The sequence below is a fragment of the Microtus oregoni genome, unplaced genomic scaffold, assembly GCF_018167655.1.
Source record: "Microtus oregoni isolate MIOR12 unplaced genomic scaffold, Mior012 000046F_ref0000063, whole genome shotgun sequence".
Lineage (NCBI taxonomy): Eukaryota > Metazoa > Chordata > Mammalia > Rodentia > Cricetidae > Microtus > Microtus oregoni.
In genome coordinates, this window is record NW_024543220.1 from 13,864,252 (window position 1) to 13,889,160 (window position 24,909).

The 24,909-nt window shown below is 47.2% G+C and overlaps 1 protein-coding gene across 3 annotated transcripts in view; it reads left to right on the forward strand.

The window, feature by feature from the left end:
* The window catches only part of Mapk14 (mitogen-activated protein kinase 14), a 62,368-nt gene extending 38,242 nt beyond the window's left edge, over positions 1 to 24,126 (forward strand). The window contains exons 7-12 of one of the 3 annotated variants that reach the window (XM_041634344.1): positions 184 to 298; positions 735 to 806; positions 14,436 to 14,515; positions 15,544 to 15,622; positions 20,655 to 20,828; positions 22,011 to 24,126. In XM_041634344.1, coding sequence (XP_041490278.1) covers positions 184 to 298; positions 735 to 806; positions 14,436 to 14,515; positions 15,544 to 15,622; positions 20,655 to 20,828; positions 22,011 to 22,078 — 588 coding nt within the window. In that variant the 3' untranslated portion in view covers positions 22,079 to 24,126. Of the gene's footprint in view, positions 1 to 183; positions 299 to 734; positions 807 to 10,126; positions 10,207 to 14,435; positions 14,516 to 15,543; positions 15,623 to 20,654; positions 20,829 to 22,010 lie in introns of those variants that run through there. The other 2 variants (XM_041634343.1, XM_041634345.1) reach the window with 2 other exon arrangements.
* Positions 24,127 to 24,909: the final 783 nt, after the last annotated feature.

Consider the following 24,909-nt stretch of genomic DNA (forward strand, 5'->3'; position numbering starts at 1 on the left):
ACTCCTAGCAGGGGATAGTGTGCTTTGCTGGCATCTTTCTTTTTAAAAAGTTCTTGGAGTATGTTTGCCGTGTATCTTGAGTCAGGTTGGCAAAGCCCATGGAATGAGAGAAATACCATTTTCTTTGTCATAAGGTAGCAGAACTTGCCTGCCCCCATGCCTGATCTCTGCTCTTGCCCTTAGATTCTGGATTTTGGACTGGCTCGGCATACTGATGATGAAATGACAGGCTACGTGGCTACCAGGTGGTACAGGGCTCCTGAGATCATGCTGAACTGGATGCACTACAACCAGACAGGTGCTGCTCCAGTCACCTGCCCAGACCTGACCCAGATGGGGGAGGGGTGCTGCTCACATGGTTTGCAGATGACTCAGGGCTGGGTCTTTACCAGCGGAGAGTGGGTTGACAACTCAGTATTCCCGGGAGGTCCACCATTCACCAGTACGAAAAGTGCCCTTTTGTGAGATATTTTGTTTATCTTAATTATATGCCAACTTACATGACCTGTGGAGCCCTTTATTGGGTGACAGTTTTAATAAGCTTATTTATTTCTAAAAGAAAAAAATGATTGTTGAACGTCAGGTGTCTCGAGTGTTGATTTGAATCTTTCACTCTGTTTGAGTCCAATCTGTGGCCATGAACATGAATAGAAACCATGTCTGTGCTTGTGTTCCCATTACTATGAACATGAATAGAAACCGTGTCTGTGCTTGTGTTCCCATTACTATTCCAGTGGATATTTGGTCCGTGGGTTGCATCATGGCCGAGCTGTTGACCGGAAGAACGCTGTTTCCTGGTACAGACCGTATCCTTTAACACGTTTTTGCCCTGCTTCTCATCTGTGTTTGGCTGTTGTAGATGTGTGTTTCCCTTACTCGTTTGTGAGGAAGGCTCAGGTGTTGCTTTGGAGGTTCGTCCTCTTGATGAATAGCTCACCTTGCCAAGTAAACAAGCTTAAAACTTAGCTGTCGTCTTTTTGCAGCCTGTCCTTATGAATGAGTTTAGTCTTCTGCAAGCCCTTAGCAAGCGTGCCCAGCACCTCGAGCTCAGAGGGATCATGTTCTCACATTTGCTTACACTAAAAAGGCTGTGGCCCTGTTCTGACATGCATGCTGACTCTTATCCTTTTTGTTGCTGAACAGCAAACAGTAGAAGCAAGAGGAGAGAGTCCCCTGTTGTGATTTTGTTTTCCACACAGCAGTGTCCCTGGTTAGAGCCAACTCCACTTGAGTCTCATACTCCGCACCATCTGGGTTCTGGGCACCAATCACCCTTTCTATCTGCTGGGCATGTGTTCCGTGACCTAGTAATAATATCGCCAAATGTGGTTTGAGACATCTCTCCAACTCTGCCTGGGGAGAATGTTTAGATAAGAATGTTAAAACACAAGCTTAAAATCAGTCCTCAGGAAGCGTTTCTGCACAGCCTGTCATAGCCTAGAAGTGATTTTGGTTGGGCTCTTAGAAACGACACAGCAACCCGGGCTTCATCTAGCTGTAAGGCTAGCTGACCTGCCACACCTGAGTCTGTGAGCTCATGTGCCCGCAGCTGGAGCTGCTCTTCTCCAGTGACTGTCCTGGCTGTTTCTTCTGGACAATGTCTTTGTGAAGTGGAACCTCTACTCCTCTGGGTGCTACTGGACCAGAGTCCAGCCTCCCCGTGCTCAGCTTGCCCTGTCGCTCAGCTCGCCCTGTCACTCTCCGGGACGTCAGCACCTAGAACATCTCCCTTCCCGTGGGATTTTGGTTTACATCTGTTACGGTCCAGGCAGAGAGGACCCTTCTTCTGTCCTCTGAGCCTGCCCTGACGCTGCCCTCTTGTCTCTTTCCTCCTGTGTCTCTCCAGCTCCACTTTGGCTAGTCCTAGACATACATACCTTCATAGGCAGACAGACAGCAACATCTGTAGGGGACCTCTCAGTTCCTCACTTTTGTAGTCCAAGTATTCATGGGTTAGGGGCCCAGACTCTGGAATTTAGATTTAAGCCCTTTTACTTCAAATTATGTGACTTTGAGCAAGTTTCCCAAGCTTGGTGTTTCTCAGTTTCCTTAACCATAACATGACATTAGTGTAAAGTCCAGAAGGTGATTGTGAGCCACCAAGGAGTGCTAGCAGCATCTTCATTATGGCTGTGTCAGCCACTTGCCATGGCCACAGATACCTGAGAGAGGATTTAAAGAAAGGAAGATTTATTTTGGCTCATGGACTCAGAAGTCTCAGTCCATGGTGAGACTGAGCATCTTGGTAGTGGGAGCACAAAGCAGAGGAGTCTGCTCACTTCATGGTAGCCAAGAACCAGGAAACAGAGAGGAGATGGGAGAAGAAAGAAGCCAGGGACAAAATAGGACAGATTCCCAATGACCTACTTCCTCCCTCCAGGCCCCACCTCCTAGTGTTTCCGGCACCAAAATAGCACCGCCAGCCAGGGACCAGACCTTCAGCAGGAGGCACTTAACATCCTAGCCCTAGCCTCTGAAGGCCATATTCATCTTATAGAGCAAAATGCATTCAGACCACATCCAAGAGTCCAGGTCCTCTTGAGTCTCAGAAGTGCAAGGCAAACTCTGAGCTGTTAGCCCCTGTTAAAAACAGATTATATACTTCCAGTATTCAGTGGCATAAACAGTCTCATCCAAAGGTAAGGAAGGACCAGACCAAAGTGACATGAAACATAGCATTAAAATTCCATAGTTCAGGTCCGTCATTAGAGAGCCAGGGTGGTGTGAGCTGAGTTCCAAAGGGCTTGAGCAGCCCAGCTCCTGTGACCTTGCTGGGTGTATCCATATGGCCTCTCTCTTGGCTCACTGCCTGTAGCTGTCACGGTCCACATTCTGGGTACTTGTGTTTCCTGGACCTCTTGCATCATCAGCTTCCTGAGTCATGCTCTCAGGCCACTCAGGAAATCCAGCCCCAGCGTACATAGCCAGACTTCCCTTGGAAGTCTGTTGGATACTTCGGCCACCCTGTACTTGGATTCTGCATGTCTCAAAAACCAGTATCATGTCAGTGACACCAAGGTTCATTGCCACCTTGGGCAGTAGCTCTCTTTTCTTTCATTCTGGAGCATGGCTGCAGTGACCTGTGAATAGCTCAGCACTGACTGATTCCTGGGAAGGCACTTCCTAAGTGGCTTAGTGGGCAGGGGTTCTGGAAGTGCTCTTTTTTAGGGATGTTTTGGATGAGTTTACACTTTGTAGCCTGAACCTACAGTGGTTAGGGGGGGTCTCTGGTGATTTTTCTGTCTTCTCTGCATGGAATTTTGTTTGAGCCGGTCTTAGTTTGTAGCCCATGCTGACCTAGAACTCACTGTGCATCTCCAGCAGCCTCAACCTCACAGTGCTCCTTTTACCAGCTCCTAAATACCAGCTGCCTGTGCCTGGTGCTCAGGGCTGCCCAAGCCCTTTGGAGCTCAGCTGCCAACACCCTGAGCCTCCAGTGATAGACCTGGAACTGTAGTTTTCTTGCTGTGCTGGTTCTGGAACCTAGAGCTCCGTGTGCCTGACAAACACTTTTCCAGCTGAGTCCCATCTTTGGGCAGCTCTGCCGGGCTGGTGGCTTGAGTAAAATGGGAGTTAACCCACTTGGGTTTAGTTTAACGGGGTGAACTAAGTAGGCTTAGCAGACCTCTTCCATTTTTCTTAAGGTCTTGATAAGTCAGGTTCTCCTCACTGCCTTGTTCTGATTTTTAGAGTTCTTCCCAAGGCCTCTGGAGATCACGCTGACTCCACAGCAGCTGGCCTGGAAGGCCTGAGGTTTGAGAGGTTCTTTGATGAGACAGTGTGCAGGCTGCCTCTCTGCTGGGTTCAGTCTCCTATGGGTTTGTGTTTGCCTCTCTCAGTCACTGTGCCTTTGGGATGTGTTATATGGGTGTTGTCACGAGCCTGTGGTGTATGTTACTTGATGACTGATTTGATTTTTGTGGGAAAGTGTATATAATGTAAAACTCACTAATTTACTCCCATTGTGATAAAATTTCCATTAACAAAATTAACCTCAACAATTTTAAACTTTATAACTTAACAGCACTAATTAAATTCATGATGTTGGACAGTCCTTGCCTCTAACTACTATGCTTGTGACTCTAGAAGACCTTTCCATCTGGCTTAATAAATGTTCATAGTAGTTGTGTAAAGAGTAAGCCCTTCTCTAGAAGCCTGCCTGTGTATCAAGTGAGTTCAGCCAACAAGACTTAAGAGCAAAAGAGGGAGACTGTAGACTGTCTTGCCAAGTGGAATTCTAACATTTTCCAGGTGCCACCAATTTTGAAGTCTGTGAGTGTTAGGTATTGGGAGTCACGGGTGCCAGTACTTCATTCAGCCTAAGAGCAGGGAATTGTGTAGCCTTTTCCTTATGTGTATTCAATATCTACCAGTGATTACAGCCTTGGCTTGTGTCTTAAGGTTTTATTGCTGTGAAGAGGCATCATGACCACAACTGCTCTTATAAAGGAAAACATTTAATTGAGGCTCGCTTAGCATTTCAGAGGTTTAGTCCATTATCATCATGGTGGGACATAACAGTATGCAGGCAGACATGGTGCTGGAGCTGAGGCCTGCATCTTGATCCAGAGGCAGCAGGTTGTGAACTCTGTGCCATATTTGGCCTAGCTTGAGCATAGGAGACCTCAAAGCCCAGTCCACAGTAGCATGCTTCCTTCAACAAGGCCACACCTATTCCAATAAAGACACACCTCCTAACAGTGCCACTTCCAATGGGGGTCATTTTCCTTCAAACCACCAACAACTCGTTATTTTTCTTTCCTATATAATCAGATAAATTTCCTTTGTGCATAAAAGCCCCTCCCCCCAATATAATGGCCATGTTACTCTTTTTTTTTTAATTTTTTTTAATATTTATTTATTATGTGTACAATGTTCTGTGTCTATGCCTGCAGGCCAGAAGAGGGCACCAGACCTCATTACAGATGGTTGTGAGCCACCATGTGGTTGCTGGGAATTGAACTCAGGACCTTTGGAAGAGCAGGCAATGCTCTTAACCACTGAGCCATCTCTCCAGCCCCTGGCCATGTTACTCTTAAGATGTAAACTGTGCTCTTGAGAGATGACTCAGTAGCTAGGAGCATTGACTGGCTTTCCAAAGGACCCATGCTCAAATCCCAGCATGATGTTCACACTCACCTGTAACTCCAGTCACAGGGGTCCGGTGTCTTTTGGTCTCGGTGGGCACCAGGCATGCACATGGTGCACATATGCACACAGGCAAATGCTCGTACACATGAAAATAAAGATGAAGAAAAAGACGTGAATGAGAGGTGCTGGGGCTGCTGGGTCACTCACACACCACTGTTGCTGCTCTGACCTATGTAATGTCCTCCGTGTATTAGATCAGTCTCAGTGCAGTGTCGGTCCTTTCTTCTACAATAGTCCTATGAACCCCATGTCTGCTCCACCCAGATGATGAAATGTGGGTAGTTAAGCAAAGCCACTAGAGTATCTATCATATCATATCTTGTCCATTGCTTTCCATTGTTGAGTTTCTTTATTTTCTCATTTTTTGTTTTTGTTTTTTGTTTTTTTCTTAAACTCATGGAGGGACTTATAAATGCTAGGCAGATACTGTACCACTGAGCTGCATCTCCACAGTTCTTCCTCAAACATTGAAGGCAAGTATCTTATTTAGGGCTGGAGAGATGGCTCAGTGGTTAAGAGCCTCCACACCAGCCACTCTTGAAGAGGGAGAGAATTAGTTTTCCGCACCCATGTCAGGCATCTTACACCTGCCTATAACTACAGATCTTTTGACCTGTCTGCACACAGACACAAATACTTGAATTTAAAAAAAAAAAGTGTCCGACGGCAGGCATGGTAGTCACATACCTTTAAGCCCAGCATTTGGGAGGTAGAGATAGGCAGATCTGAGTTTGAAGTCAGCCTGCTTTAACATGGTATGTTCCAAGCCAGCCAGTGCTCATGGTGGAACCCTGTCTCAAGAAAGAAAAAAGAAAAAAACAAGTGTATGTTGAAGAATAAAAGTATTTTGTGAGATATGTTGTTGGAACTCAATATCCTTTAAGGTATTTGGCCACTTTGGGCGTCGTCTCATGTACTAAAAGTGCGTGTGGCCCTTTTTTTTGCTGGTTCAATTCCAGTTCCCAGTGCAGAGAGAGGACTGTGGATGTCCACCCTTACTGTGAGTTTGTCCCCAAATAATCAATCCTTTGTTATGCTCCATTCCAGGCTACTGTGGAACTCTTCGACACATCTGCAGAGTTTATTATTTGCTCTTTGTCCTTGAAAATGTATTTTCCTAGAAAAGAGTAGATGTGTCATGTTTGTCCAAAAACCTTAGGAAATATTTGTGTGTGTACTAGTAAAATTTGACTATGTCCATAGTCCAAAAGAGAAGGGAGCAGGTTGGGTTCCATTGAAGTCTATCCTGTCCTGTCCTGTCATTAGAAGAACTGACTTCCCTCCCGGAGACTTGTTGAGCTCGGCATGAGGACCCAGCACCTATGATCACAGCACCTGGGAGGCTGAGCCAAGGGGATTTCTGTGAGTTTGAGGTCAGCCTGAGTTACATTAATTTTCAAATTATTATCCTTTCCCCTACCTGGATATTCTGCCTTTGGCTTCTGTTACAGAGAATTGATTTCAAAAGTAACCTTGGGCCTAAATTGTCTTTTTCTTCATATTTTTATAGAAAGACTCAGGAAATTTATGAGTTAAAATTTTGGTATTGTCACCCTAATTGGAACATATTTTAAACTGACAGTAAACATAGCTTCTGTGCAGGGGAAGAAGGGCTGCGCAGTTGTGAGGGGCAGCCCACTGTGGGAATGGCAGACTGCAGTGAGTGTCACTGTGCTCTGAGGTATAAGCCGGTTGGTAGCTTTGCCGTAGGTAGTAGTGTTAGGATTGGTGGTGGCAGTGGTGGCAGTGGTGGTGTTTGCGTGCTTTGCCCAACAGCTTTCAGCTGCTAAGGCGGTTTCTTTTATAGTGTGTTTACTGCCTTCCAGCTCCCAGGCTGTGCTGTGGCCACTTCCTCCACACTGGGCGCTGTGCTCATGGGCTGCGCTTCGGACTCTGAAAGCAGCAAGCTTCTTACTACTTTGTTTCTTTTTGTGTAAACTGCATAGAATGTGTTGTGGGCGATGAGAATAGGGCAGTGAGTCAAGTTGAAAAGCATAGCTGGGCAGTGGTCACACACACTGGCACATCCCAGAGACAGGCAGATCTAAGCCAGCCTGGTCTACAGTGTGAGTTCCAGGATAGACGGGGCTACACAGAGAAACCCTATCTTGAAAAACCAACAATAAAAGAAAGAAAAGAAAAGCATATTGCAAGTCTCCGGATCAGCCAGCATTTGTCAGGCCAGCTTCTCCAGGCAAAGTGCTGAGGAAATAGATGATGCCACCCTGCCCTCTAAACCAGAGTGCTCAGGCTGGGCTGACAAGGAGAGATGGAAAAACAAGGAGGAATGTTTAATAGAGGTATAGATAAATTACTGGGGAGAAAAGCCAAGCATAAATTAGGACTCCAGATAACTGCTATGTACATTCATTCCCGTAACCCCAGTCCTGGAATGGAGGGAGGAGACTCAGTTTCGGTCACCTCAGCTACATAGTGAGTTTGAGGCCAGTCTCAAATAAGCATTTCCAGAAAGACTTCCTGTTTGAACAAGATGTAGAAGGGTGAGGAGGAGGAGAAAAGGCTTCATGGTGAGGAGTAAAGAAGCATAAAGAGGCTTAGAAGTGCCTGGAATGTTGGCTGTGAGTTGAAGCCTTGACCCCATTCCAGAATAGTAGTTTGAGACAGGCAGAAAAGGTGTAGTGACATTTCACAGAGGGGCGTGAGTGCGAAGCTGCTGAGTCGCTGATGGCTTTCACCCTGAGAGTGCTCGCACCTGCAGACAGGGAGAAGGCATGGAGCGCTTGCCTGCTGCTGAGTGAGCTCCCTTGTCAGAAAGGCCGCTGCTCCTAAGAGCAGCTAGGATACGAGCCAGACTGGAGACCCATGCTCCTCAGCCACTTCGCAGAGTTCTGAGGCATACACCGCAAAACCAGCTGCCAGGGGCTGGAAGGATGTTTCCTCCTGTTGCACATGTCATCTTGCAGCAGCTACTCAGATCGCTTGCTCCTGGGAGGTCGAGGTGTGAGTGGAGCTGGATTTATGGAAACCAGGTGGATCCTCCTTTCTACCCCGAGTGACCAGTGCACATCTCATCCTCCCTCTGTCCCCTCCTGGAGACACCTGCCTTAAGCTTCACTTAGAGCTTATGTTTATATTTGCAGTGGCAAGGTTGTTTTGTTTGGTTTTGGTTTTGGTTTTTTAAACCATTCTCTACCTTGAGAAATATCTTATGTGGGTGGCCTTGCTTCTGGTTTGCCTTCAGTTTTCTGTAGAATGCAGTTGCTGGGTGTGTTGGTTTATCTCAGTGACTGTTGTAGGCTTGTGAACTGTGAACCAGCGTGCAAACAACAAATCCACAGCCTTGTTGCACTCCAGGAAAGTTTCATGTATGAGACAAGCAGCAGGTCGCGCCTTGCTGTCATATTTCTAGAATCTTCTTTTTAAGCAGATTTTCTTTTTTTTTTTTTTTTGGTTTTTCGAGACAGGGTTTCTCTGTGGTTTTGGAGCCTGTCCTAGAACTAGCTCTTGTAGACCAGGCTGGTCTCGAACTCACAGAGATCCGCCTGCCTCTGCCTCCCGAGTGCTGGGATTAAAGGCGTGCGCCACCACCGCCCGGCTTAAGCAGATTTTTTTTTAAGGCAAGATGCCATCTTATTGCATAAGCAGTTCCAGTAACTAGGCAGCTGTGCTGTGGTTTGCAGAGCTGTTCTTATTAAGTTATGCTGTCTTACCTCTATGAAAACCAAATCAAGAATATTTCATCTACTCTAGCTGCACTTCAAGTGTTGTTTGTTCCTTTTATGTACTAGATAATAATCTAGAAATTAGGTATAGAATGTGAGTGATGGCGTACATCTGTCATCCCAACACTTGGGGGCGGGGGTGAAGCAGAAGGATCCTGAGTACAAAGCCAGCCTGGGCTGCATAACCTGCAAAACGAACAAGAGCTGCTTCCCACCTGAGAAAGTAACCGGGGATAGATACCTTTCACGCCTGGCCTTGCCTGCTTGTGCACTTGCTGAAGGGACGAGGCACAAGCACACAGACAGTGCTCAGAGAGTAAGGGGCGTCAGGAGGTTGGGAGGGGGCGTTTAGACTGGCACGTGGAGAAAGGATACAGTCCTGCAGATCCTGGTCATTGGCATAGATCTGAGTAAGCTATTTAGATGCTCACAGAAAATACTAAAGGGCATTTCAAGGTGTTTTTCCTCTGACTAAAGGCAGTGAACAAGTAGAGTGTTTGATCTTCTGGTGGATACATGCACATTTGTTCTGAGTAGACAGCAAAGTGCTGGATGCCAGAATGAATATGGGCCCTTTGTCTTTGTGCTTAAAACATTACATCTGACATTAGCTAAACCTTTGTATTCCTTCACATTCATAAGGCTGAAGCCTGGTGTGCTCAAATTTATTGGGCCACTCTTGATAGAAACCATAGTGTGTTCCCTCTGCCAGCTGGCTGTTCCTAGTGCTCTGCCTCATGGGGAGAGGGGGAGGTGTTCAGAGGCACTCTCAAGAGGGCAGGCTTTGGGATCAGAGCAGGCCTCCCAACTGTCAGATTGCAAACTGACTAGGTCAAGCCTTAGGGGAATAGTCAGAAATAGACCACATAGCTGTGTGCTCTGCTGCTATTCTCTGCAGCCCTCTGCTTGCTAGCACTCCCTGCTTAGCTGGCTCCTGGTACCTTGGTAGAAATGAGATAGAGATGTAGGCTGGACCATGGGCTGCGTAGCACGGCTTGTTTTCCTCTGCTGTCTAAAGCCCAACCCCAGTGGCTTTACTTCTGCTGTGTGATATTAACAGATGTGTGTGTGGCAGCACTTTGAATCTTTGTGCAGGAGGAGCGTGTCCTGGAAGTACAGCCTACAGAAGCCCTTCCTTCCACCTAGACTCTTTCACCGTGTTGATCTTGTTTGGGGGTTTTAATTTTCATTGTTGGGATGTTTTGTTTGTTTGTTCTGTTTCATTTTGTTCATTGTTTTTGTTTTTCCACTTTTATTTTGTCCCGACATTTTCCTTTATAGTCCACCATTAGATATTGATCAGTTGAAACTCATTTTAAGACTCGTTGGAACCCCAGGGGCTGAGCTTCTGAAGAAAATCTCCTCAGAGTCTGTGAGTTGATGCCTTGATTGTAATTACTGCCCTTTTGGGAGCCACTTGCCTTCCGTCATTCTGCACTTTGACCTTTGAATGTTTGTGAGTGTGTGTGCTCTGTGCATGTATATGCACACATGTGAGCCTGCATGTGCCTGCTTGCATGCATGAGTGTGTTTTATTCTATCTTTATCTGGGTGTGGACTTAAGATCATGGGAACCCCTTTGGGGCAATTGTATGCTAATAAAACTGAGGGTTGAGATTCCAGTTCATGCTAAGAGATTAATGGGAAATCTGTGTCTACTTGTGAGCGCTCGCTTCTCTCTGAGATTGACCACATGCTCAAAGGCTCTTTCTGCTTCCTGAGAGTCTATAATCTCTGAGCACTTACCATGTGCTAGTCTGACATCGTCTCTGGGGGGTCACCTGCTTCTTTACTTCCCTTGAGGGGCTCGTCCTGTGCAGGGAGCCTTCTCATGGGGCTCCTGTCCCCCACCCACCCACCCACCCCCAGACCACACAGAGAAGCTTACTCCACTCCTGACAATCTGCAGTCGCCTCTGAGCTCCTCTAGGTACCTTGGTCAATACAGTGACCTATGGAGGCCCTAAGAAGGTGACTCCAGTTTACTTTAGCAATTTTTTTTTAAACTGTTGGTTGCTTTCTGAGGCCAGAAATTTTGAGGAAGCTAGGAAAGCCCCTCATTCCCTCTTAGGGAAATAAACTGAGGAGCCAAGCCCCAGCTGTGCCCTTCTAGGTCCTCCCACCACTTCCCAGTACAGGGGCCCTCTGCCCAGTTGGGTAGCAGGAAGCAGGCAGTAACACATCACCTCGTCTGGGAAGGTCAGGACCCAGCATGTGATATGTGGCTGTACATAAAGGGCCGTGGACTCAGAACAGCTTTGAGTTTCTGTTCTGAGTGTGTAAAATGGTATGCTAGACAGGTCATAGTGCATCCTTTACTTGGTAAGACAAGGAAGTGAAGACACAGAGGCCGTGACTGCCTGACTCACGCCTTGAGTCGCTGGGCAGAGGCAGTGGGTCCCAGGTGCTCCGGGAATGGGAGCTCATCTTCGTGCACTTGCACATTAGTGTGGAAGGCACTGTCAGAGTGTGGGCCCTAGCCGGGGAGCCAGAGCTACGAGGGGCCTTTAGAAAGGAAGGGCTGTCGGGTTTGTTTTAGTGTGTTAAAAAGAGTGACTGGACGCCAGGTGGTGGTGGTGCACGCCTTTAATCCCAACACTTAGGAGACAGTGGCAGGTGGATCTCTGTGAGTTCAAGTGCAGCCTTTTCTACAGAGCAAGTTCCAGGACAGCCAGAGCCAGGACTGTTACAGAGAAACTCTGTCTCAAAAAAAAAAAAAAAAAAAGACTGGTAAGAGGACATGGGACAGGGTGGGGCTTGGGAAGGAGTCCGGCTAGATGGAGGATGGTGTTGAGAGGTCCTCTTCCCGCCACCGTCTGCCTTGTAGGTGTGTGCCGCTTGTTATAGGTTCTGAAACACATCTCTGTGAAAGGTAATATGTACTCATCACTAACCCATTATCTCTGTTTAAGAAACAATGCTGTACACGTGGCCTAATATGAGATGTCTTTATCTTAACATGAAATGGACATCATACATTTCAACAGTTCTACTGCAGCCCTGGGCAAGATTAAATCAGGTACCAAAGTAAGCATCCTCTCAATAATATTCTGTTAAACATAGTAATGAGAAAGGAGCTTTTTGCCTACATAACTGTCATGAGTGGATCAGGGTAATCTACATGTTTAAAAGTGTTGGCAAGGTTGATTTAATGTTGATGACACCACCCAGTACTTTTGAATCTCAAAGCACATGATGCCAGGTGTGATGGTACAAGCTTGTAACCCCAGCACTTGGGCAGAGGCAGAGGGATTGAAGAGTTTGAAACTGGCCTAGGCTACATAGCAACTTTGAGGCTTGTCTAGGCTAATTTGTAAGACATTATTTTTAAAAAAAAAAAAAGGCAGTGATGGCACACACCTTAAATCCCAGCACTCAGGGAGGCAGAGGCAGGCGGATCTCCAAGTTTGAGGCCAGCCTGGTCTATAGAGTTGAATTCCAGGACAGCCAGGGCTATGCAAAGAAGCCAGGTGTTGAGTTGTAGCTTAGTTACATCAACGAGACCATGGGTTTCTTTCCCAGAAGCCCATAAGGGTGAAGAGCACAAAGTGCCTAAGTACAGGTGGGAAAAAAGCCAGGTGAGTAAAATTACTGAGAAAATTGAAAAATGAAAGCCATTAGTAAAGACTCGTAGTCAACAGAATGCTATAGATACTTCATTTCTCCCAGGAAGAATGGAGCAGTGACGCCAGCAAGACAGGCACATAGGCCTGAGTAGCAGAATGTGGGCATGGGTTAAATAGTCATGATGGAGGCCCGAGGGCAGAACTGACTTGGCCTGGCACCTAGATTAACCAGGAAAGGAATAAACCACAGTACTAAGAAAGCAAAGCCCTAGCCGGGCAGTGGTAGCACACAACTTTAATCACAGAGGCAGGCGGATCTCTGTAAGTTCGAGGCCAGCCTGGTCTACAAGAGCTAGTTCCAGGACAGACTCCAAAGGCACAGAGAAACCCTGTCTCAAAAGAAAAAAAAAAGAAAGCAAAGCCCTTTAGAAGTCTTTCTGATCCTTAGATAGGGGGGCAGCAGGGGCAGGGGTGTCTGATCCTGTTTCACAGAAGCAGACAAAGCCAGATCTTGTATACATGTGATTCCCAAGGAAAGAGTTGGCAGGACTTGGGTGTGTGAGACCTAACTGAATCCTGCCCTGGCTGGTTCACTCTGAGGCCCTGTTTATTCTTTCTCTTAGCATGCAGAGTATTGTTCAGAATGTAGTTTGCTGGAGGGTAAGTCTAGAGTCTGGTCAGAGGGGCCAGCCCGTCTTTGGGCTCAGTGGGAAGACGGGCAGATATATTAACAGTAACCTGATGTCGAACAGCATTTGGCACACTCAAGCTAACGCGGAAGCAGCATTCAGGGGAGCCATGATGAAGTGCTATTATTTGGCTTGGTGTTTATTAAAGATGAGACGTCAGTTGAAGGATGAACTTGATACTTAAGGGAGTAGAAAGGAAACTCACTAAACATGTTAAGATTTAAATGCCGTCATCACTTCCGTTTTGAGAGGGAGTGTGTGATACACTGGCAGTGGGCTCTTAGATTTTAGGAGCTATAACTTATAGCTGGTAAACTGATTCTTAGGACCCGCACGGTGGGAGAAGAGAATTGACTCCTACAATCTAGAGGCCCCTGACCTGCACGCATGAGTGGTGTCTGTGACCTGCCCTTACCGCCACGCACAAACACTGTAGAAGTGCAGTGAGTAAAGCTTTCCCCGTCAGATAATCATGGCACTTTGAACATTCTGTTCCTTGACGCTAATGTGTTCACCCACTGTAGGTATGGCATAATTGTTGTGGCGTGCTGGTACCAGCCTGTGCCTTCTGTTTTGCTTTTGCCATCAGCTTCGTAATGTACCCTTCTTTGCCTACCTATGTGTTTGTGGCATGTTGTTGGGTTTGGTTTTTTTTTTTTTTTTTTTTTTTTTTTGAGACAGGGTTTCTCTGTGTAGTCCTAGCTGTCCTAGAACTCACTCTGTAGACCAGGCTGTCCTCAGACTCACAGAGATTCACCTGCCTCTGCCTTCCGAGTGCTGGGATTAAAGGCCTGCACCACCACTGCCCAGCTGTGGCATGCATCTTAAATGTAACATTGCCAGTGTCTTTGAGACTTGGCATAGCTCAACACCCACTCTCCTGTCTCAACTTGGGGTGTGTCCCCAGCACTCAGCCTCTTCCTCGGGTGGGTCTAGGAGATCTTTCAGTTTTCCCGAGTTTAGTCACCATTGTCCCCATATTCCATCTTTGCCGTTGTGGCAAACAGGTTTTGACTGTTGGTACTTCAAAACAGTTCTCTGGCTAACATCCTGGATCAAGGAGCGTTCTGCTTCCAGGAAACTTGAACTATTTAAAGTAAAGTTGATACTTAGGGAAAAGCTAGTTTTTTCGTGTCTGCATGGCCACTCACTGGCTAGGTGACTAATAGTGCTTGCCATTCTCCAAAAAAAAAATGTTTTAGCACATACCTTAGACTCTGAGCTGGGGCAGGTGGGAAATAGAGCTGTTTTCTTTGGGGATAGCTTTTAGACTTTAAAAACAAAAACACAGCTAGAATTGATTTTTGAACTGTGTGTTTAACAATACCCTTGACTAGGCGTCTTAAGATATTAACCAGCTTCAGCAGATAATGCGTCTGACGGGGACACCCCCTGCTTATCTCATTAACAGGATGCCAAGCCATGAGGTGAGAACAAACAGCACATTCAGGGAGGTCTAACTCAGAGGCCACCTTCTCGTAATGTCTGTCTAACCAGCAGTTTCTGATGTCACCAAATGCTTGCATGTGCCCCGAGGACTGCTGCGGCAGTGACTGGCTGTGTGCTGCCAGGGTACTGGCATTTGGGATGAAATGTCATGCAGACTGAGGCAGTGAGATAGTGTAGGCTTATAAGTACAAAGTAATGTTCATTGGTGTTTGGTTTTCTGAATCTTGTGCTTGAGGCCCTGTGTGTCTTCGTTGGTGTGTGTAGTTAGTATGTGCTACAGCTTCATCACAGGTGCGAAACACCTTCTGCTAATGGATTGCTGTGTTTTTTTAAAGACACAAGTGGTCCATATTAAATATGAGCACTCAGGTAGAATTCGGTTCTTGACCAGTTCATAATCATTACCCTATCTCCAGTTTTTAGTCAGAGGTTACTGGGGTACTTCTCACAGGCCCTTGGTATTTTGGGGAACCAGGTTAGCAAACAAACAAACCATCATGGCAGCACTGTTGGCATTTCAGTCCTGTCTGAACACTCTCCTTGTTTGCACTGAAGGACGGCTTCTCTGGGGGAGATGGGTGTCTACCTCTCTCTTCAATTCCTTCTTCCAGCCTGCATGGCTATGTAGGAAGGGATGACAGCCATGTGTCTGTTGCTATGACTGCAGGTTAGAGTAAGTCTCTGCTGCAGTACCAGCTCCTCTTCCAGATGTAGCTGACTAGGAAGACAATCCAAGAAAAGACCACTTCTTAGAAGTCTCGGTTCTCGTCAAGCTTCTGACCCTATCTGTGATGAGAGAACTAATGAAGGGTAGTTGATTGGTTAGCAGTCTCATCCCCGTGAAACAGAACAATTCTGGTGGTCAGCAAGAATACAGTCAGTGGTCTCAAATCGAGGAGCTGAGGGGCTAGAAGAACCGCTGAGACAGTGATCCGCACTGGGCTGCTGACACTCCAAGAAATAACAGTACTGAACACAGTCATTCTGAGAGTCCATGTTTTTACAGGCAAGAAACTACATTCAGTCCCTGGCCCAGATGCCGAAGATGAACTTCGCAAATGTGTTTATTGGCGCCAACCCCCTGGGTAAGTTGATCTCATTCATTTGGGGACTTGAAATTTTGTTCTGTAAGTGTCTTTTGGATCTTAATGAATATGGCTGTTACTGTCTGCTTATGCTGTCACATTTAAAGAAGAATCATACAGTGGTCACCGAATATGGAGGGAGAAAGGATGCGTGTAGCAGACACTGGAAAACTGTGGGAAGAAGGCAGGAGACTAGAAGCAGACATTGATCCTCACAGCTGCTGGTGGCAGATGGGGCCCAGCTGAGGGCAGAATGCAGAGACAGGGCCATGCTTAGTGCCCAGTATCCTGTTGCCCTCCACTCTCACAAACTCTTTCCTCTTCTCTCTGCCCTTCCGGGACCTAACCAGCTGCCTTTGCAGAGTTAATTTGCCATCTCAGACTTCAGCTCAATTCCTTCCTGCCCCCATCACCTCTAGGATCCCCTGGCAAACGGAAGTGACAATGGTAGCTAAGAATGTGTCTTCCCAGGGGTTGGAGAGATAGGTCAGCATTTAAGAGCACTGGCTGCCCTTATAGAGGACCTGGGTTCAATTCCCAGCACCCACATGATAGCTCACAACTGTCTGTACTCCTGTTCCAGGTGATCTGGCACCCTCACACAGACATACGTGCATATAAAATAAAAATAAATAAATCTTTTTTAAAAAAAAGATATGCCTTAGCCAAAACTCCAGTTACTATTCCTTAAAGATGGGGCTAATCTGTACTTCAGCTGATTCCAGCAGCTGCTCAGGCGCTAGTTTCTTACTCTGGGACATTGTAGTGGGCAGTAGTAGACACAGAAGGCCAGACCACAGACTCGCTGCAGTGGGAAGGGAGTGAGTGGGTGTGGCAGCTGGTGTCCTTGGCCTCCTCACATTCCTGCAGATATTACTGCAGGCTGCTTTCAAAGCTCACCGCATGCACTGCACGTGGGTCATGTTACTTTCTGAGGCCTTCAGAAGCCTTGCACCAGAGTGGACCAGAGTCAGCTGTTGCCTCCGGAGAGCTGGGGGCCAGGGCAGTGGGTTCAGAAGCTGTTTCCCATACAGGAATGCCATCCATAGCCACGGTGCAGTGGGCTGTGCACTCTCTGTGGCAGGAAAGGTGCCCACACTTTTGGAGGAGTGAGTCCAGCCTAAGCTACATCAGTCAGGCCTTGGGTGTGCAGGGTGCAGAGGGGTTGGGTTGGCTTTGCAGCCTCCGTGACATGTTCTCATTGTTCTTCCGTGACATGTTCTCATTGTTCTTCTGTGACATGTTCTCATTGTTCTTCCGTGACATGTTCTCATTGTTCTTCCGTGACATGTTCTCATTGTTCTTCCATGACATGTTCTCATTGTTCTTCTGTGACATGTTCTCATTGTTCTTCCGTGACACATTCTCATTGGTCCTCCGTGACATGTTCTCATTGGTCCTCTGTGACATGTTCTCATTGTTCTTCCATGACATGTTCTCATTGTTCTTCCGTGACATGTTCTCATTGTTCTTCCGTGACATGTTCTCATTGTTCTTCCGTGACATGTTCTCATTGTTCTTCCGTGACATGTTCTCATTGTTCTTCCGTGACATGTTCTCATCGTTCTTCCGTGACATGTTCTCATTGTTCTTCCGTGACATGTTCTCATTGTTCTTCCGTGACATGTTCTCATTGTTCTTCTGTGACATGTTCTCATTGTTCTTCCGTGACACGTTCTCATTGTTCTTCCGTGACACGTTCTCATTGTTCTTCCGTGACATGTTCTCATTGTTCTTCCGTGACATGTTCTCATTGTTCTTCCGTGACATGTTCTCATTGTTCTTCCATGACATGTTCTCATTGTTCTTCCGTGACACGTTCTCATTGGTCCTCCGTGACATGTTCTCATTGTTCTTCCGTGACACGTTCTCATTGTTCTTCCATGACATGTTCTCATTGTTCTTCCGTGACACGTTCTCATTGGTCCTCCGTGACATGTTCTCATTGTTCTTCCATGACATGTTCTCATTGTTCTTCCGTGACATGTTCTCATTGTTCTTCCGTGACATGTTCTCATTGTTCTTCCGTGACATGTTCTCATTGTTCTTCCGTGACATGTTCTCATTGTTCTTCCGTGACACGTTCTCATTGGTCCTCCGTGACACGTTCTCATTGTTCTTCCGTGACATGTTCTCATTGTTCTTCCGTGACATGTTCTCATTGTTCTTCCGTGACATGTTCTCATTGTTCTTCCGTGACACGTTCTCATTGGTCCTCCGTGACACGTTCTCATTGTTCTTCCGTGACACGTTCTCATTGTTCTTCTGTGACACGTTCTCATTGGTCCTCCGTGACATGTTCTCATTGTTCTTCTGTGACATGTTCTCATTGGTCCTCCGTGACATGCTTTAGCTGCAGCATCCAAGTAGAGGTCTGTGATCTGTAAGGTCTCTGGGATGTTAGGGGGATGGAAAATGAGTCCACCCCAGTATCCCACATTTCAGATGCATCAGTGCCTGTTTGACTCCCTCTTGTCTGTCTCAAAAGGATTTCTTCTGCCTGTGATTGAAGTCACACACATCCTGATAGGTGTTCCCACTTTAACACTGAAAAGAACCAGCTACCAGGAGTCAGTCCAGACTTCTGGGGAGTGAAATCTGGTGCTCAACACAGCCTGCTCGTATCCAAACGTGCCTCAGCCCATTGCCAAGTGTTGATGTCAGGGGGAACACGCTGTGACCGATCACTAGCATCTCCAACATGCTAGCTGGCCGCATACCAGTGATGTATTAGCTGCCCTGTGGTCAGACACTGGCTTCGCATCACTGCTGTTCCTGAACAAAGCATAACTGAGAACTTCATTGTCTGCCACGATCCCCAAGAAGTCTTTTTCTTTCTTCTGACCTTGTTCTCATCTAAGTGCATTGGTCCTGAGGATGTATAACTTTTTACCATAGTGTGGCGGGCACCCACCCATTTGTGTTCGGTATAAAATCAACAGACTTGTGGAAGACCATGAGAAGAATATCTAGGCAGTTCTCCTGGTGCTTCAGTATTGTTGAAGACAGTGTCATGTGGCCTGTTTTCTGGTCCTCTGCTTCCTATCCCAAGTGCTGGGATTCCAGTGTGTACCACCATACTCTGTGTATGCACTGCTGGTTTGGAATCAAAAACCTTGTGCACACTTGGCAAGCACTCTACAGGCTACATCCCAGCCCCCCTCTAAAGTATAGGTTCACGAATCTGAGCATCTGCATATTTCCTGTCTCCTCTGCACCCTCAAAGCCTGTATTTCCTGTGGATGACTCTGGAGTTCTGGCTGCAAGATGCTTGATTACTGTGATAGCAGAGGACATGAGAGGACATCATGTCTTCAGGAAGCTTTCCTCCTCCTTGGCACCCACAGCCCTCCACTGTGAAGAAACCTCAGCCTCTAATGAGGCCATGACACTGGGGAGAAAAAGATCAGTAATGCTGAAACCATTATCGAAAGTGACTGATACTCACCAGGAGCCAAAATATTCCCAGATGACTCACGTGGGAGAGGAGGAAACACTGTCAGGATGCCGTCACCTTTAGCTCCGCTGGCAGTGGAGCAGGTGGCTGTCATGCCCCACCAGTTCAGAGTACCATGGCCTGTGACGTGTTTGTGCCCAGTGTGCCTGACTTCATTCTGACCAGAGATTTAGACCTTTTTTTTTTTTTTTTAATATATCTAAAGAATCGGAAAATGGGAGGGTGGGTACATCAGCACAGAGAAGTAGTGGAAAGCTGTGTGGCTGTCTGCTTGCACATCAGTGTGCTCAGGAGGGTGAGTTCAAGGTCAGCCTGGACTAGATGAGACAGCTTCAGAAAAGCCAGAGAGAGAGAGAGAGAGAGCTCCATATGCAAATCCCGGTTTGAACAAGTGAGTTGTAGGAGACAGCTGTGAATTGGAGACGTTTTACCGCACACTGGGTTTGGGTTAATGACAGTGTCGTGGTCATGCAGGACGATGTCTTTGTGCTGCAATGTTTGGGCTATAAAGTGTCATCTCAGTAATCTTCAAACAATTCAGGAGAAGCACAGAAATAAGGTGAGAAATTTGTCAGACGTGGACTGATGCCCATGCCCCTGCTGTTTTAAGTTCTGGATCTCGGATTTTCACTCTATGGCTCATAAGGATCAGATATCTTTAATCGAGAAGTATCTTTTCTCCTGCGACCCTCTGGGAAGCCCTCAACTTGCTAATTGTTTGAAATTCTGGATGAATATTTATTTATATTGTTAGTATATAACATTATGTACTGTTATATAAGTTGTATAGTATGCGGGGGGCCTTCGGTCAAACAGCCTGCCTCATAGATTGCTTTAGCCATCAATCTCCTTTTCAGTACAGTTTGGTTCAGTAGTCACAGTGTGGTGTTGACATTGCAGGAAAGCTTCTTCAAAGCCTGGTTTTGGGGAGTATATTTTGCTTTGTTTTTGAGGGGTTATTTTGGGGGTGGTAAGACGGGGTCTCACTATGTAGCTCTGGTTGACCAGGAACTTGTTATGTAGACCAGGCAGGTTTCAAACACATAGAGATCCTCCTGCCTCTGCCTCTGCCTCCCAAGTGCTGGGATTAAAGGTGTGAGCAATCTCGCCCAACCCAAATTTTTTGTTTCTACGCTTTCTTTTAACAGTTTTTTTATTGTCCTGGGTTTGAAACCCAGGACATGAAGAATGTTCAGGGAAATACATACCTGCCCAGCCCAGTAATTTTTTTTCTTAAATAATACACACACATATAGTTTATTTTCATTTTTTATATGCGTTGATGTTTTATCTGTATTTATGTCCGTGTGAGGGTATCAGGTCTTAGAGTTACAAGCAGTTGTGAGCTGCCATGTGGGTGCTGGGAATTAAACCCCTGCCCTCTGGAATAACAGCCTGTGCTCTTAACCACTAAGCCATCTCTCCAGCTCCTCCAGTAATTTTCTTTAAATGTGCCAGCTAGCTTCATACATGTACACACAGGAAAGGGGTTGCATGCAGAAGCACATACTTGAGAAGATTCTTTGGCTGTTGTGGTGGTGGCACTAATGTCATGTGTTCTCTTCTCGTGGACAGCTGTGGACCTGCTGGAAAAGATGCTCGTCCTGGACTCAGATAAGAGGATCACAGCAGCCCAAGCCCTGGCACATGCCTACTTCGCTCAGTACCACGACCCTGATGACGAGCCTGTGGCCGACCCTTACGACCAGTCCTTCGAAAGCAGGGACCTCCTAATAGATGAGTGGAAAAGTAGGTCCAGCGGCGGGCTAGCGTGGCTCAAGAGCTTGATCTCAGTTTATTCTTGGTTTGCTGTTTCTCTCTGTGGGGCTGGCTGTCTCTCTTGGAACTGGCTCTGTAGACCAGACCTACCTTTGCCTCCTAAGTGCTGAAAAATGTGTACCACCATGCCTGGCTTATTGGACTTTACACGTACTCCACAAGTGTTCTACCACTGAACCACATGACCAACCCGAGAACTTATTTTTAAAAATCTTTTCTGGGGCCAAGTGGTGGTGGCACACACTTTTAATCCCAGCACTCGGGGGGCAGAGACAGATCTCTGTGAGTTTGAGGCCAGCCTGGTCTACAGAGCCAGGGCTACACAGAAAAAGCTGTCTTGAAAAACAAAAAACAAACAAACAAAAAACTTCTGGGAAAAATAAGAACTCATCAATGGCCACCTAGTATTTTGGTTCTGGTACTCGGGGTCATTCACACTGCATACATAGGTAGTTTGAGGCCAGCCTAGGCTACATGAGATCCTGTCTCAGTAAAGCCCTTGTGAATGGTTATTGCCAGCTCACTAAACTTATAGCCATGGTCTTTGGTGCATACGCTCCCTGATGCAGTCGGTAAGTACACTCTCAGAGTGTACAGCTCTTCACACTGACAGAGCTTTGGTACTCGGGGCGTGGTTGCATCGACAGCATCTCTGGAATAAGTGGGGCCAGTGCATTTCCAATTGACAGAACTAGGACAAGAGGTTGGTTGGTGTTGGTTTTCGAGACAGGGTTTCTCTGTAGCTTTGGAGTCTGTCCTGGAACTAGCTTTTGTAGACCAGGCTGGCCTCAAACTCACAGAGATCCACCTGCCTCTGCCTCCCTAGTGCTGGGATTAAAGGTGTATACCACCACTGCCCAACAAGGGCAAGAGTTTTTATAGCTTACTTTTGGCCTTGTTAGGAACTGCCAGGAATAGAGCCACATCTCCTTCATCCAATGTCAAATTCCTTCATAAATCACAAGGTCAGCTCTCCAGTTAGCCCCCAGAGCTAGGCCTGTCCACTGCAGTACCTGGTGCTGACTGCCCCTGAGCAGTAATGAGAGGCGGGATAGCCTCTGTGTGAAGCCATGCTGCAGGTCACGAGCAAGTAGCGAGGCAGATGAGGGAGTGTCTCTGTTCTCACAGCTCACCCTTCCTTCCCTGTCACAGGCCTGACCTACGATGAAGTCATCAGCTTTGTGCCACCGCCCCTTGACCAAGAAGAAATGGAGTCCTGAACACCTGGTTCTGTTCTGTCGATCCCACTTCACTGTGAGGGGAAGGCCTTTTCATGGGAACTCTCCAAATATCATTCAAGTGCCTCTTGTTGAAAGATTCCTTCATGGTGGAAGGGGGTGCATGTATGTGCATAGTGTTCGTGTGTGTGTGTGTGTGTGTGTGTGTGTGTGTGTGTGTCTGTCTGTCTGTCTGTCTGTATTTGTGGATGGAAGTCACTTCATGAGTTGTGGATGCTCCATGGCAACCTCTGCCTGCTTTCTCAGAGTCTGGGCAGGCTGATGGAAACTACTATCTTGTTAGGGATGTATTAAGTGCAGAGTAAAATTATCCCTATTCCTAGTTACACTTTTGCCACTCTGGCTTCTCTTGTGTCCCTGCCTTTACCACACACCACAGTGGTACAGAGAGGTCGTCCCCCAGCCATGCCTCCAGCAGAAGAGGAGCACCTGGCTCCTGGGCTCTCGCTGTGATTGGCTGGCTGCTCACTGTGGTCCCCAGAGCCCGACAGGTGTGTCCAAAGCTGCCAGTCTGTGCCTTAAAAGGAGAAGGACGCATAGATAGTTCCAGAACCGCAGCTGCTGACATTCTGAGCCAGGCGAGTGCGCAGGGCTGTTGGGTGGCCAGTAGTGAGCTGGAAGAAACAAGGCAGCCTTCAGGGAGGCCGTGTGTCTGTGTGTTTCTGCGTGCATGCGCGTGCGCATGTGCATGCATGTCTGTGTGGCTGCCCTCCCTCTCCCAGGAGTGAGTGGTGTCTGTGCTTACCCCTCACCTCAGTACAGAGATCTCCAGTGCCAGCTGCAGGTTCCTGCTGTCAGCCGCTTCCTGTGTGCTCTTCACGTCTAGCAGAGTGCGGGTGTGTTTGCATGCTTGTACAACCCCTGTCTGACTGCCGGGCGCGTGGAGACTTACTGGCCGCCCTAGTCCACGTTGCCTCAGCTGATGCCATGGGCACGCTCCTGCCTCCTCACTCCAGCGCTCCTCTGTGTTGAACACAGCTGATCCTCCAGCTGCTCACAGTGCAGAGACACACGGAACGGACAGAGCACCTGGAGGCTTGCCATCTGACTGTCACCAATCAAGGGGAAACGAGGCCTTTCCTAAGAATGTCCTCAGCTCTGGAAATCATGTTCTCCTCACTTGTGATAACCAGCTAAGAAACTCGAACTGAAGTGAGGAGCAAAGGCTCGTGGGCCAGGACTCCTTCCAGTCTCTCTCAATAGTGTTGCTAGGGCAGAGCCAGGCAGTCAGAGGCACCTTTTCTTGGAAGGGTCCTCCCGGCAGCTTGATACTGACTGATTCTCGGTCTCAGTGTTGATTTGAGGAAAAATCAATTTTGTCTTGGAATTTTGTATGTTTTAGGAATCCTGAGAGAATGTGATTCCTTCTGATGGGGAGAAAGGGCAAATTATTTTAATGTTTTGTATTTTCACCTTTATAAAGATGAAATCCTCAGGGGTGAAGAACTGTTTGCATAACTCTGAATTTCAGGCACTTTGTGCTATATGAGGACCCATATATTTAAGCCTTTTGTGTAATAAGAAAATAATTCCAGTGTTGGCCGTGACAGGTCTTGTATTTAGGTCAAGGTGTCTCTATTCTCTATCAGTGCAGGGACATGCATGCTCCAGACTGCCAGGGTAGAACCCTGCATCATCCGGAGCCAAGAAGGAGGCAGACTGGCCAGGCCTTGCCACTCAGTGTGCACCTCAGCTCCCACAGCCCACAGGACGCATCGAGTGGCGTGTCTGGTTATGAAGGCAAGTGTGATTCCCGACAGTTCTGCTCGGATTACTTTATTGCCGATGTCTTTGCACATGTGACCATGCTGTGTTAAGAGGGCGTGCTCCGGGGCCCGGACTCACTGGAGCTGGCTGAAGAGCTCCTGGCATCCATAGCCAAATGCTGCCATCTGCCAGGTTCTCCTCCAGAAAACAAGGGAATGAGGGAACTGCTGTTCTGTGTTTATTCATGAACTCGGCTGTAGTCCCATACGCCATAGGATGTCAGGCAATACCACTGGGTAAATAAAGCCTATTTTTCAAATTCAGTGCTTTGTCAAGTTTACTGTGTTCCTCTTCATGATGGTTTCAGCATGGCCTGGCACATGTTTCCGGCAGACCCTTTAGAGCTGTCTAGTTCACACATTACCATGTGAGCAGCCTGGGCTGGGCCGGCAAACACCTGTTTCCACAGTGTCACGTGATTGAAAGGGTCCAAAGATTATTTTTTTTGTAGCATGCATGAACTGATGTACAAGTTGAATCCCAGTGACCAGAAATTAAGTCTGATGGGAGGATGCCCACAGTTTGCTCCGTACCCTCTGTGGCGGCCTCGCTGCAGTGAGAGCTGGGATAGTTGAGACAGAAACCACGGGATTCACCACCTGTCTGCTTAGCGTTGGGCCCTTGTCAGCTCCACTGACCACTCTTACACAGTGAATTTTAAGTTGCTTTCTGATTAAATATTCTAAGACTTTATATGCTATATATTTTTATCTTTAAATTGACAGAGAAGGGGCTGGGCATGAGCCTATGTGTGTGTAGAATCATAGTGCATCTGTTTGACTCTGCTGTCTTCACGTCCCTGGAAAATGCCTTTTAAAACTAGCAATCTGCACCATGGGATTAAAGGCTGCAGGGTCTTACAGCCAGGCTCTCAGGGTCCCCAGCTATCCTGAGAGGACAGTGAAGGAAGCACACAGCTGGGTGTTTGGACCCATGAGAGCCATTTCTGGCGGTCAGCAGGAAATAATGTCGATAGCCACAACACTGGTGTAGGCTCCATTCTTATCCCCTGGCTTCCCGTGAGCATGAGAGAAGGTGGCTTCAGC